At 25.7% G+C, this 14,816-nt stretch overlaps 1 protein-coding gene across 1 annotated transcript; it reads right to left on the bottom strand.

The window, feature by feature from the left end:
- Positions 1-7,002: 7,002 nt before the first annotated feature.
- On the bottom strand, positions 7,003-14,643 carry LOC145838560 (uncharacterized). Its single transcript, XM_082946176.1, has 2 exons — positions 14,431-14,643; positions 7,003-8,309 (listed from the first exon to the last, which is right to left on the bottom strand). Exons 1-2 carry the CDS (start codon positions 14,627-14,629, stop codon positions 7,102-7,104), a joined length of 1,407 nt encoding a protein of 468 aa, XP_082802302.1. The 5' UTR covers positions 14,630-14,643; the 3' UTR covers positions 7,003-7,101.
- Positions 14,644-14,816: the final 173 nt, after the last annotated feature.

Below are 14,816 nucleotides of genomic sequence, written 5' to 3'. Positions count from 1 at the left end.
TTTTTGATATTTTTAATTAAGATAAGCTAACTTAAAAGCATAAAAATAATATATGTATCATTTTAAAAATCTTTAGTAAGACCTTTAAAGGCTACGCAAAATTTCAGTATTTATTATGTTGTAAATTGAAAAAATAACTTAATTATTATTTTATTTTATGTTTTTAAACAACTTTAAAAAGTTATATATGAAAAATAAATTTTAAATGTTTACTAAATAAATTTTGAATATAAAAACTATGTTTTTTATTAAAAATATATTTAAGTAGTTTGAAATAAAAATGTGTATGTTTTACCGTAGTGTAGTTTAAGTACCTTTGAGCTTTTTACAGTAATTAACCTAAATGCATAATAAAAGCCATACTTCTCTGTCTAGAGACATCTATCATAAAAGATTATAATGAGTATATAAAGAAACTCTTTTTTTCTAGACAAAATCATAGTTTAAACTATGAAAATATTTAAAATAAAATAAAAGTTATTATACTTAAAGTAGCCGAAGTGAATTCAAATAAAATTTAAATGAAGTAAAGGTATACAATACTGAAGTTAAATTTACGCAAGTCGTTTGCTGTTCAATACTAATAAAGCAATAAAAAAAGCTGCAAAATTATAAATCTTACTATAGCATATATTTCAGAAAAAGACACGACGTTTGTTTAATTTTAGTATTCAAATATCACCGATGTGATTTGTTAAGGTTGTTTAATGTTAAAAACACTTCAAAGGAAATTATTCGAACCAGGTGGATTATACAGTCACATAGCTGAATGCAATCGCTCTATACCTACAATGGGAGAAGATATTTCCCATAGATAGCCTATCCAAACTTGGTCCCTGTATACTAGTTATTATGTTCATATTGTGTTTCAAACAAAGGAAGAATACGCTTTTTATCGTAAAAACATCAGAAGCACATACACTCACAACTCAACATAAATTGGCTTTTTATTATTGTTTTTGATGCTTTAACCGTTTTTAAGCATGAATAAAACTTTGTTTGTTCATGATTTAAAATAAAGTTTGATATGGTTATGAAAATTTAAAAGTTAAACAAAGCTCAATACTGTATGGATAAATAGTATGTATTAAATTTTTTGAAAAGTTCACAACCCCGCTTACCATTACAATATGTCGCCTAAATATCTTTGTATTTTTTTCTAACACTAAACACATTAGTTATTTATCTACATTTATCTTATAACAACACCCGTCGTTTAGTAGTATCAGTAGTTGTTATTTAAAAGTTATTACATTTTTAAAATGCGAAATATATCTTAAATGTTCAAATTGTCATAACATGTATAAAAATGTTTGAAATGCAATTTTAAAAACTTTATTGTTTAGACTAAATTTTTTTTTTCCTTTTGTAACTAAAAAACCATAAAGTTAACAAGTTTTAAGTGTATAAACAAACAAAAAAACTTAACAAGAGTATAAAATTATTACTTATTACGTCAACGTATTTCCAAAAAATATATAAACAAATCGTTTATCGATGCTTATTTTGCTTTTCCGAGTGAAAGTTTGCCAAAGTCTTAAAAGCGCAAAAATAACAGTTACCGATTAACAGTTGTTCAAACACTACTTGACGCAATGAAATCCTTAAAAGATTTTATCATTTTTTTAAGTTTTTAGTGACTTGAAAATAGCTATTAGCTTATATATGCTGTACTTTATATTCACTCTAAGTTTGATAGGTAAGAGTTTTGTATTGAATAAGACTTATGAATATTGTGAAAAATGTTATTATTGTCATCTGTTAAATACTTTCAGTATAAAACCAGTCAAACATAAACTTTGTACACCTAAAATATAAAGATTTTTAATCTATTTTACTTTCACTTAACTGAATTTATATTGGAGTTACTTATGTATTACTCTTTTTTTTATAAACATAGTTACTAACTTAGAATAATTTTGGAAAAGTAATATACAACTTATTAATTTATGCAATTTTTTTTTTATATAAGAAGACATTTTAAGTAAAAATAGTATTTTCTAACTATAAAATATGTTTTAGCCACAGTTAACATTAAAAAAAATATCTTAGACTTTTTTAAGAAGTACTTTATTTTTAATTAAGCTTAAAACTTTAATTAGACATTTACCTTTTTAAATAACTTAATGTAATTATAATAAGAAAATTTTAATATATAAACCAATTTCTATTTAAAAAAGTAAAAAGGTTGACGAAAGAAGTAAAAATAAAAAAAATTGATTTAATTTTTGTGATAAGGTAAATAACATATTTTAAGTGATAACTAAGTACAGACTTAAATCTTTTAATACAAAATTCAAAACAATTTAATAGAATTTTTTTTTGTCTGTATTTTTTTTTCTGTTATAACTTGTATTCTAATTTGTGTACAATTATTTAAAGCTGTATAATTATAGTTTAAAAGAAAAGTAATTAAATTTTCTGTTTATTCAATCTTTAATTTTTATTTTCCTTAAGCGCAAAGTTTTTACTGTGGCAATCTATATCATTGCTGTTTTTTTTTTTTCGATAAGTTTTTAATAAGAACTTTTACTCATTTAAATTTATTGCTTAATAAATTGTTGATTTTGTTTAGTTTTAATTTTTAAGATGTTTATTGTATTTTTCTTTGTTTAGAGTTTAAGCTTTCACGATTAATTTTTCAAGTTTTGTTACAGTACTATTATAGTTTAACTGTAGTGGTATATGACTTAATGATCAAGAGGTTTATTGTACACCAGGTACTCACAATACAGCTATTTTTAGCATTTTCCTTTTTTTTTTCATTTTTGTTGAGTGTACCTTATATTATTAACAATATACTTAAAATTTTCATTGATTTTTGAAAGTTTAAGTGTTTACCAAAAAATCTTGTTATTTAAAAGCAACTTTTTTTTTAAGTTTTTATTGATGTGTTACTCGTTAAGTAAAAGTAAATAGTTTTTATTGTCCTGGACAATCAAAAGGTATCAAAGTGGTGTACGACTCGATGACCGAAAGGTTTTTTTTTTGTTCACTAAGTCTTTGGACCAAACTTTTTGAGCGCTTTTTTTTTTGTCGATCAATATATAAACAATACTTAAAAAGCTTAAAACTATGTTTCAGTGAAAAATGCATGACATTAAGATGTACCTTTCTGTTTATTTCTGTAAAAAATTTAAAAAGTTTTATTTTTAAATCTTTATGTTCTGAAACAATAATTATAGTAGTTATGTAGTAAAAAATAATATAAGAATTCAGATAATTCTAAAAAAATTTAAATATTATGTAACTAACTATCTTTTTAATTATTTTATCATATATAACAAGACAATACTTTAAGTATTTATAATTTATAGACTATTTTGTACTTCACAAAGATAAATCAATTTAACAGACTTAAAACGTGGTTGGTAACGTCATTGAAATTACAAAACATTTAAACAAAAAGTATTTTTGAAAAAAAAAACTTTAGTTTAATTCATCAAGAAAATAATATGATACTCTTTTGAAAGAATTTCAACAAAATATAAATATATCTATACGTTAAAGAGTTAACTATATACAGTTAAATGAATTTTTATAACAAAAAATTACACGTTGAAAATTTTAAAAACTTCGTAAGTTAGATTTACTTATTGCATTGTTGTTAAAACACACACCTATAGTTTTATATTACTTAAGTAAGTTGTAATAATTACAGAACTTAGTCGTTAAAGTTCTAATCTTTTTTGACGACTATGATGTATTTTTTTCACAGTACTTGAAGAATACTAAACTTTTTTTTTTTTTAATAATAAACTTCATTTTGTTCTTAATTTATAACTAGTTAATATTGTTTAAAAATATGAAAAGTCTTTTTAAGGTTAACTGACATTTTTTTTAACTTATTTTAAAAATACTTTTAAGGACAAAAGTTCTTGATCGTTAAAAGTTAGAATTAAAAAACAAAGTTTATAGATATTTTTCAATACTATTTTACTGTAAATATACTTTGATGAAAAGACATACTTAAAAATAAAAATAAAAAAGAGAAAAGATAAAACAAGAATTTATGAGTGACCTTTAAATTTTACAAAGTAAACTACATGTTTGTTTTAACTTAATGTCGTTAAAATGGCGTGTGTATTATTCAATTACTCTTCTAGTATTTTTACAACTCCGTTTTTATGATCGCTACACTAAAGCAAAAGATAATAGCACACTTTCTGGATACAAGAACACTAAAGTCGTAAAACAAACCCATAAAAATTTTCGCTAAGAAAATATGTTTTCAAGAAAAATGACGTAATAGTATTACCTACCACCATTCATAAAACCTAATAACTCATACAACTTTAGTATTTTACAACTTTACAAAATATAACTGATAAAAAAGTTATATAAATTTATACTTCTATAATTTAATAAGATTTTAACATTTATTTTTTAATTTTTGATTAAAAAAATAAACTAATCTGGTTGTAGGAACTTAAGCAGCATTTTACTGTACTTATAAATTTTACGTAAACGAGCTATTTCTTGTTTATTTTTGTTTCACGAAAAGCAAAAAAAAATCCTAATGGATATGTTTTTAAAATTATACTACAACATAAAATTGTAGCTAAAATTATAAAATGTAGAAAGCATTAAACTGTACAACATGATCATAAATAACAGTTTCAGAGATAGTTTATCAAAGGTTTCTTGTTGTTTAAACTTGTCTAAGTTCTAATTGTATGATGTCAAAAACTAGTTTTGCTGAAGACTGATAAAATAATTTCAATAATAAATATTATGGATTAGTTAAAGTTTACCTTTAGAAAAACAAAAACTATCTCATACAACTGAAACACTTCAGACAATTTTTCATATTGTGTATAATATGTTTACTTTAACTATATATATATTATTGAAAAATTATTAAAAAAAAATTTATTTTTGAAAAAAAGATTTCTTTAATTTTTAAAGTTATTTAAGAAGTTTTTGTTTTGCAACAAAAATATTTAATTCATTATATTAACGAAATCCCTAATTTAAAACTCTCTATTGTTTTTTTGATTTTTTTTTGTTTTAAGGACGTGTAATTTATTGCTTGAATAAAATTAACATTAAAAAAGTCTTAAACGTAACACTAGAATTTTATTTATTGTTGTTTAGTTATTAATACAGTACGTTGTAAAAATTAAAACTAGTAACAATAAGTCCAGGTTTTGAACATTTGAACTAGATAAAGGATAATAAGTATACTAAGTTAAAGGTTTTAAGTTAATAAACTTTTAGTTTAATATAGTTTTTTATTGTTATTTACAAAGAAGGAGCTAAAATTTTAGAAAAACATCACCTTGTTTACAAAAACATTTATTATCACTCAAAAAATAACGAATCATATAAAAAAATATTTTGTCTTTATCTTAATAATACTTCAGAAAAGTATAAAGCCCTATTATTTACAATGTAGCTTAAATTTAGCAAATACTTGATACTTTGAGTCTTTATTCTATATTTGTTTAAATTTTGCGAAAATATATATAGTAAAGGAAAAATTTGATGTCATTTTTTCTTGTACAATTTATATCGTTTAGTTAGAAAGTAAGTGATTGTGTTTTTTTTTACAAAAAAAAAATTTTTAGTTTAGTGCTTTTAACGATCAAATTAACTTGTGTTTTTCTGGTGTGAAATTGTATATAAGTCTTCTAAGTTTTAGCATTTATATGTTTGTACTACATATTGCTTATAGAACTCCATATTAATAAACGAACCTTACAAGCATGAAATAAAAATAAAACTTGCTTTTTTAGGTTAAAATTTTGGTAAAATTACAGCCTTCATTTATTGGCTCATACACTTTTGTTCTTAATCATACTCTAAATAGGAAAAATATAGATATTTCAAAAATTTAACATAGTTTTGTAATTTTAGAATTTTTTGTTCAATTAATTTTTAACGCTTTTAAAAAGTGCATACTTTTAGACTACTATAAACAGAATTATTACTTTATTTAAGTTTACTGTTATTATGAGAACTATCTTGAATTAAGTCACTTGTTTTCAATATTAAACCTTATTATAGGTATTAAACAATGACATTTACAATTAACGAGCTCGTATGTCTTGCTAAACTTTTGTTTTTGTTTTAAATTTTTAATATCTTAAGCAAACAAAATTAATAGACCAAGCAGTAACCAAGCAAAACTTAAAGTCTAACAACTAATACGCAAAGTAATCGCATCTTTAAAACACTACAGGGGATGCCATCGGTCTTTATTGTAACACTTTTGTCGCCTTTGTTTGTTTACAGCGTCGTGACCAGCACGTCTCGGCACTATTGTCACAGCTGAGACTTTCGCCCAATTGTTATTGTCCGCTTCCCGCCAATCTATTTTCCTTTCGGACGGCATTTGCTCAAAATCTACATTTTTGTTTGACCTACGTGTCGTTTACGCCGAAACCTTTCATACGCAGAGTTAATAATTCCTGTTTTTTGCCACAATGTGCCGACGGCTTCTTTGATCAGGCGTCGGGCTTCGAACGAAAATAAACATGCAGTTAAATTGTTCTTTACTTAAGGATATTATTTTATCAATAAAACGTCAGTGTTGTAGTGTAGTTTATTTTATTCTGGTAGTAAAAAATGAGCACGTAAAACTTTTAACTTTTGAGGCTAAATATAAAAACATGAAAAATAAAAACTTAAAAGTTAAAATAACAATTATTTATCAAAAGCTTCTATAACTTAAAGTACATGTCAAAGCAAAAAAAAAACATTTTTAACTTGTACAAACGTAATACATTTATTGTGTAAGTAAAACCTACTCAGTTCAACTAGAGAGCAAAAAGAGTTTAATATGTGTATTTTATTCAATTGCAGCAAAACAGTCAAAAAATCTAAAGCATGTTTAACAAGTACGAAATCTAAAGCTTTTACATCAGTAAAACAACTGATTGTCGTTGAAAAAATTTTATAAATTGTAAAAAAATAAGTTGCTTATTTTAAAAACGTAATATTAAGAGTTTATGTTTAAGAAATTACAAACTTAGAACAGCAGCTGTGCGATTTATAAACGATCAAGCACTCAAACAAGCGAAACCTACAAAGCAAATTCGAAAAATATAAGTTTATACCTACTGCATTTTTTTTAGTCGGTTCAACTGTATACTGTTCCTATTGATTAGCGTGCTTGCTTATGGGCACGTGAGAGTCGAAAGGCAGCGGAGGTTGTGAGTACGGAATCTCGTTGGTGGTGGTGGTGGTGGGAAAACTTGCATGACGTCTCAACAAGGAAGTCATATAGAACTGCTGCAGCGGGTCGAGTTGGGAAATCTGCAGCTTCTGCATCAGCAGCCGGTTGTGCAAGCTCGTCGGCTCGAACGGGTTGGCAGCGATCCTCTGCAGGGCGTCGTAAGCAGCTGATGTCGGGTCGGACGGCTTGATCGAGGGCGATTGGGGGGAGATGGTCGACCTGGAAGAGAGGGAGCCGCACGTGACACGTGACTTGGTCGCTGCTTCGCTTTTTTTTCCGATCAACGCGTCGATGGAAAAGTTCAGCTGCGAGGACGACGACGCCGACGGCTGAAAGCTTGGCAACGAGTTCAGCTTGAACGGCAGCACCGCGGATGTTTCGGTGAACGGAAAACCGATGGGCTTCACCTGAAGAGGCTGCTGAGGGAAGACTTCGTTGTACGAACCGAACATGTTCCTAGAGAACTTCAGATGATGGGGTAGCGAAACGTTCGGGTTTCCTTGACCTATCAGCCGTTGGTGCTGACCGATGGGAGAAATAAGGTTGTACAAAGGCGCGGGGACCTGGTAATGCGTCGAGTGGGGACCGTAAACGTGACCCACTCCCTCCAACCTCCTCGTTTTAAACCGAACTCTTCTTCTCAAGTACGAGCCGTTTTCGAACATGTTGTCCGCTTCGGGGTGGATCACCCAGTAGTTTCCCTTTCCGGGGTTGTTGGCCTCGCGCGGTATCTTGACGAAACACTCGTTGAGCGACAAGTTGTGACGAATCGAGTTTTGCCACCGAGGCCATTTTACCCGGTAGTGCTCGAACTTGTTTCTTATGTAGTTGCAAATTCCGCTGAGAGTGAGTTTTTTGTCCGGCGACTCCTGGATTGCCATGGTGATGAGAGCTATGTATGAAAAGGGGGGCTTTTTTGGCTCTTTGCTTTTGGCGACATCTCGGTCCTTTAGGTCTTTTTTGTCGCAGTTTAATACGAACTGTAAGTCTTCCTCGCAGTTAGAAACACGGTTTTCCATGAGAGGTGAGTTTTTGCTAAAATGGTGTAGATAACTTGTACCCTGACTACGATTTATAACACCCATCACATCTGCTTTTTCAAAGCTTTTTGTTGGTCGTACGAGTAAACCTGTAAAAAATAAACCTAAATACACTTATCTATTTGAAGTTTTGTATTTGAGTAATTTACATACATACAAGTAATTTTTTGTCAGTTAGAAAGATTTGTCAGTTCCATAAAGAAATGTACTGTGAAAATTGTTTATGTTTTATAATTTAGCAAACTTGCTAAATATATCTATATAATCTTTATTAACAACCAATTTTAAATTTTAAATATTTATACTATATAACACAAAAAATATATAGGTAATTTCAAGTTTCTTTGACAAACAACTTTTGTTTATATATAAAATAACTAAAATTTTAAAAAAGCAAAAAAAGGTAATAAAAAAGAATGTAAAAGGATAATTATATTTACTTAACTGTATAAAAACTTATTTAATGTTTATAAATGATATACATTGTTATGTACTTATAAGCTTCGTACTTTTTTTCAAATGTTATTTTTGATAAGCTCGTGTAATCTAATATGCATAATTTTTACAAAAGTTCATTTTGTTTCACTCTAATTATAATTGAAACTAACTTTATATTATAATTCCAATAAAAAATGTAGTCGACAGCACGGATATAAATTTGTTTAGCATATTGTTAAGTACTTTATGTAAGCTCTTCATAAAAATGTTAGTTGAACATTGTTCAAAGTTGTACAAATTAATCGTATACACGACTGAAAAGTAAAAACAAAAGTATGAAGTACCTAAAACTTATCACGTAAAAACAATAAAAAGTGTGTGTATTGAACTAAAACTTCATTACTTTTGTAGCTAAGAAGCTTGAACAATATTAACAAAAAAAAAAAGTCAGGAAAAATATATACAAATATGTTAACTATAAGTAAATAAAAGAAATATCATTTAATTGCAATAACTATTTATTTAATGCTAAATGTTTACTGTACAGAACTTTAAACTTAAAAACTTAATTTTAGTTGTGATACACTTAAGTTATGAAACTTTTAAAACACTTATAACACTAAATCTCAAAATTATGGACTAAACAATTTTTTTTGTTATATTAATTACTGGTAAATTTTTTTCAACGGATAATACTTTGCTTCAATATACTTAATACTTTTCTTAAAGAAAACAAAATTTAATATGTAGGAAAGCGTCATACTTACTTTTTAATTTAAGGTTAATTCTTGTTAAGTCTTTTTTTTGCAAACTGCAATCTTTGTAGTTTTGAGGTCTAAGAATTTTAAAGCTGCCTATTTAAAGTATATAAACAATCATTAGTTTTGTTAAAAATTAGTCTTTTTCAACTCTTTGAGGGTGTTTTACAGCGCTTTAAGCAACAGTTTTTAAAAAGCCAAAAAATAACATGTGCCTTAGTAATAATAAATTTTTCATATTTTTTTAACAATGCTTAAACTTTTTGTAACTTTTAGATTTATATGCACGGTCAACACAACAGCGTTATTTTCTAATTATTCTAAAACTACTACCATTCAAATTGAAATAAACTCAAGAGTTCATATTCTACCTCAGTTATCAACAAACAACTTATTATCATTAGTTTTTACGGTACTTTTTTTTTGAACTTCAATTTAAGTACTTTTCTCAGTATGTTTCTTATAAAGAATCACGTAAAAAAGTTGTTTCCAAATTAAAATCTAAGCAAGTTTTAAATATCCTTTGCAAAACTGAATACCTTTTAAAAAATTTGTTAACATGCTTTACAAGACAAGGTTACTAGTTCTAAAAAGTTTTATCTACACAACTTTAAGCTCAAATTACGAGCTTATTAATTTAAATAAAAATACCTATTTTGTTTTATCAGTACAAATTGTGAATGTAAGTATACTAAAGTTCTTAGTTTTATAATAAATAAACATATTTTACGAGTTTCCAGTCACTGTATTAAGTACTTACATGTGTTAAAGCTGCACAAGAAGTTTAAAACAATTTCAACAAATTAAAGTCTTATGATCTAGGCTACAAAAATAAGCTACTTACCAAAACTTATTCTTACTTGCTGTTAAAGCCTAACATTGTTGATGTACTGTTGTAATTGAACTTTACGTTCTCGAGTTTTATAAAGTTAGTAAAGTAATTCTTATCACTTTCAATTTATCGTTGTTAGAACCACATTTATTTTATGCTTTTACTTTTTTATCTTACTCTTGAAAGTATTGTAGACTTGTTTATCGTTTGTAACTATTAGTTAGAATTTCAAACTATCTGTTTTTTTTTTTGTTTTTAATAAAAAATATATAAGTAATAAATAAAAATGTATGCAATTGTTTTCTACATCAATTCCTTACTGTTTTCTTTTAGTTTCGAAACAACTAAATGCTAACTTTGCTAATCATAAAAGTAGAGCATCCTTGAATATTTGAATCGTTTAGATAAGATGTTATAATTTTTATTAACATTTTGTATTATAGGAGGTTTTAATACTTAAGATACTTTTATTTGTCTTTTATTGAAACTAAACTAAATATGTGTGTGTGTAAGCTAGTCTGAAAGCTAGTTTCAGCCTTGTGTCAAACTATAAAACTTGAAGTTAAAATTTTTTCTAAGCGAACTAAAATTATACATAACTTACGCAAAAAAATTTAAAAAAAACAAATAATTTAAAATATTCTATTAAACTTTATGAGGCAGTGGAATTTAATTTATATTATACTAAAAATTTTGTTCAAAATAATTTTTTAAATCTGTTTTTTTTACTTGTTTGGTCTATTTTTTTACTTTGGTTTTTTGTAAGTTTAAAACTAGTTTTATCAACTAAGTACCTAATAAGTAATATTAACTTTAAATTATAAGTTCTTTTAAGTTCTATTTCATAATGCTCTAAAACAAAGCTAATCTAAAATTTTATTATTATTGGTGTAAGAAATATTTTGCTCAATAACTTGAACATCTCTACACAGAAACACGTTATGATAGTTTTTTTACTATTTTGTGCAAACCAAAAAGTAGTTGTGAGTTTTTTTCTAACGAACATGTAATATTGTTTTAGTACTTTGACAAGAATACAATAATAATAACTTTTTTTTTCACCTAGTGCACAGTGAGTAGACTTAGTTTATCAAAATCAAATAAAGCGTTATGAACTATTATACAAATCGAAAGCTGGCTTAGTCGTTTAAGTGTGAGAACAATAAACGAAAAGTGCTACTTAAATTCAAAGTTTTTGTTAGGCAACAGATGATACGAAGAGTTTACAATGAGTTAGTCAACTTATTAAAAAAATTGTTTCAATGTTTACTTTTGCAAAAAATATTTTTACATTGTTATATACTACGCCATTTTATTTGCTTGTTAAATCCTACAATTAAAGAAAAGCTTTTGATTATACATGTCTGTTTGCTTTTATAACACCACAAGAAAGTTTATAAAATGTTTTCAAACAAGTAGGTGTCAACAAACTTGCTTAAATCAACTAAAAAGCAATCTGAAATGTCGCTTAAACTTGTTTGTAATGTTTCTGTGTTGTTTTCAGTTAAAATGCACATAGAAAAGTTCTACTTAAAGAAAGGAAAACAAGTTTCACACGACTGAAACAGCTGTTATAACAAAGTTGAAAGTGGACAATAGTTTACACTAAGGTACTTAACTGTTTATGTTTGAGCACTGAGAACTTCTTTTTAGTTTTCAACCTTTTTGATTGTGTAAACTAACTAGTTAATGTAATACAAAAACAACAACTTTTAAAGGTGCTTTACCACATACTTTTACATACATTCTAGCATTCTTGTATTTTACTAATAACAACATGAAGTTAAGTTTTTCTGATAAATAGAACAGAAAATATTATAAGTTTTAAATTATTTGTATTATTTTTTACACTTTTTTCAAAGAGTTTTATTACCTGTGGCTTTGTTTTAATTAAATTAGGAAGTTTGAAAAATTTTAACTGCTTCTAAAAACTTTGATGGTCGTAAATTTATAGAGTTATATTTTCTGGTTAATATTTTTTGTAAAACTTTTTAAAACATCTTTAAAAAATAATAAAAAGTAAAAAAAAATTATAACACTAAAACTAATAAAGTAAAATAAGTTATTTAATTAGTTAATCAATAAAGCTTTCACTTTGTATGCAACGGTTACCTTGAATTTTTTATTTATTATAATTAGTTTTTAATTCTAAAATGTTTAGAAGTTTTTAAGTAAGATGAAGCTAGCGTTTCGTAAAACTAAAATTTCGTAAAAGCATCTGTTTAACAAAGTATAAGACTGTAAATTTTAAATTTTTATACCTAGCTCAAATTAGAACATTTCGATTTTATTGACACATGAATATGTTGATAAGGTTATTAAAACAAAATACAACTGATATTAGCTTAAAAAAAGTATACTTTTAATAAACTATACTTCAAGAGTTTTTTATAAACACGTTTTTTAGATTTAAATCAAAAACTTTGTCTAAAGCGTTTTCATTAAATTTTAAAGTTATAACTTTAATTTTTAATTAATTGCAAATTTTTAAGTAATAAAAATACTTTACAGTAACTTAAAAAAGTTATGTTAATATGATTATTAAGCTAACAACATAACACAATGATTTTAGCAATATCGAAAAAATTACATCAAAAGAAAAACAATTTCTACAATATACTTCAAAAACTTATCTGCTGTTGTGCCTTCATCGTACGTTTACTTTTTTTTAAACAAGTTAAAATTGTATACCAAAGGTTTTTCAAATTATTTAAATCATGTCAACCATTTATGCAAAAAAATGTTTTTAAAATATAATAAATGTCGATACTTTAAGTATTCTTAAAATAGATAAATATTTTTTGTAAAACAATTCTTTTATATCATATAAAGCGCTTTAAAAAACTAGTTACACCACTCTTAGGCTTTTATTAAAAAACTAAACACAAGTATCAAAAAACCATTTTAGTCTTCACTAAAATAAACCCTAAAATGTTTTTTTTATACTTGTGTTTAGTTTCATAATTATAAGTCAAACAGTCTTTGTAAAAAGTATTTCAAATAAATCGTATGTTATCCAAAAAAAATATTTTCATTTAATAAAGAAATGATATTCTTTTTTTTTGTAAACCAGTTGTTTAAACAGTCTGTTGTTTAAAAGAAAATTAAGTATAGAAGCTTTGCTCTAAAATATAGTTTAATCAGTTAAATAATTTAATTGTAACTATCATACTTTAAATTTAGATAAAGAAATTATGACTAGGCATTCAATACAAATTCAGGGAGTTTTTACATAGTTTTATTTGAATTCTTGATATGAAAACAAATTATAATTTTTTTCTTTAACTTAGCAAAAGTTTTATGAAAAATACAGTTTACTGTTTCTTTAATTTTAAAGTTAAGGTAGTAGTAAAGTTTGTTTTTTTTAAATGCAAGCTTATTTATAATTAATTAAAACATCTATTAAAAATTACTCTTCTTTATAATGTTATTTTTAAACTGATGATCCCTTTTGAGTAAAACTCGGTAGTGTTTTAATTTTTTTTTATGAAATTAGTAAACAATTGAGAAACGTTTTTCATTCTTCTTATGTATTTTAAGAACATACACATTTTATTTATTTTTACTCATTGTACACGCTCGATTTTTGTTTATAATAGTTGAATAACTCTTAAATGAGTTTTGCATATTTATCATCTGCTAATAACGTTTTTATACATAAATTATACTAACTAACAGATACAGGATCGTTTAGTATAAACATTTTAAGAATAATATAGAAGTGTGTCATTAATCTTTTAAGATCGTTAAAATAGTTTGATCAAGCCTGGTTATTTTTGAAATTAAAACAAGTAAACAAAATAGTATTAATTTTGTTTTAGATATGTTTTCAAGTTAATGTTACAATAATATGTTCTAAATTACGCAGTAAAAACTTGTTACTAAAACAATATACAGATTTCCTCTCTTTTTGGTAATAAATTATATTTTCTTCCCTGTTCATTTTTTTTAAACTTAAGCACAAACTAAAAACTTAAAAATTTCCTTAGTATTTAAGAACTATGTTTAACTATTTATATTACAGTATTAACAAAATAACTATAACAATGTTTTAACAATATGAAAAAATATATGTACTTATACTTAATTTTAGCTATGTAATAGCACATCCAAATAGTTTAAACCTATAACAATTAGTTTATAGTTAAGTTGTTAGCAATGGTAATAAAATTTTAATCAAACCTTTTTTATCGCTTTCTTCTTTTTCAAATGTATGGCTACAAGGCCACGGTGTTCTTTTAACCATACCGAAGTTGCTTGACGACTCTATCCACCTTTCAGTCGTTGATATGTCTTTGCGGGTCAAAGAGCTCGTCTGGTTTGTTTGTATCATTACAGGAGTGCGGTCGAACTTTTTTCCTTGTTTGTTCATACTTTTCATCACTTTTGTTTACATGTCAGTCTAGAAACAAAAATTTTATTGTACAGTAGAATTTACATTAGCAGCATTTTTTAAGTATTTAATGTTTGAAAACTTCCAATCACCAGTAGACTTTTACTAATATCGAAAGCAAATTTTGTTTTTTGCCTAGTTATGTTTAAAATATTACGAGTCGAAAAGTTTACTA

Source organism: Thalia democratica, chromosome 6 (assembly GCF_965202585.1).
Source record: "Thalia democratica chromosome 6, ktThaDemo2.hap1.1, whole genome shotgun sequence".
Classification (NCBI taxonomy): domain Eukaryota; kingdom Metazoa; phylum Chordata; class Thaliacea; order Salpida; family Salpidae; genus Thalia; species Thalia democratica.
This window is presented reverse-complemented; position numbering and strand designations above follow the sequence as displayed.

Coding starts and splice junctions, on each gene's coding strand:
- LOC145838560 (XM_082946176.1), bottom strand. CDS start 14,629: ATGAAAAGTATGAACAAACAAGGAAAAAAGTTCGACCGCACTCCTGTA. Junction 8,310..14,430: donor AGAAGAAAGCGATAAAAAAG/GTTTGATTAAAA, acceptor TATTTTTTACAG/GTTTACTCGTACGACCAACA.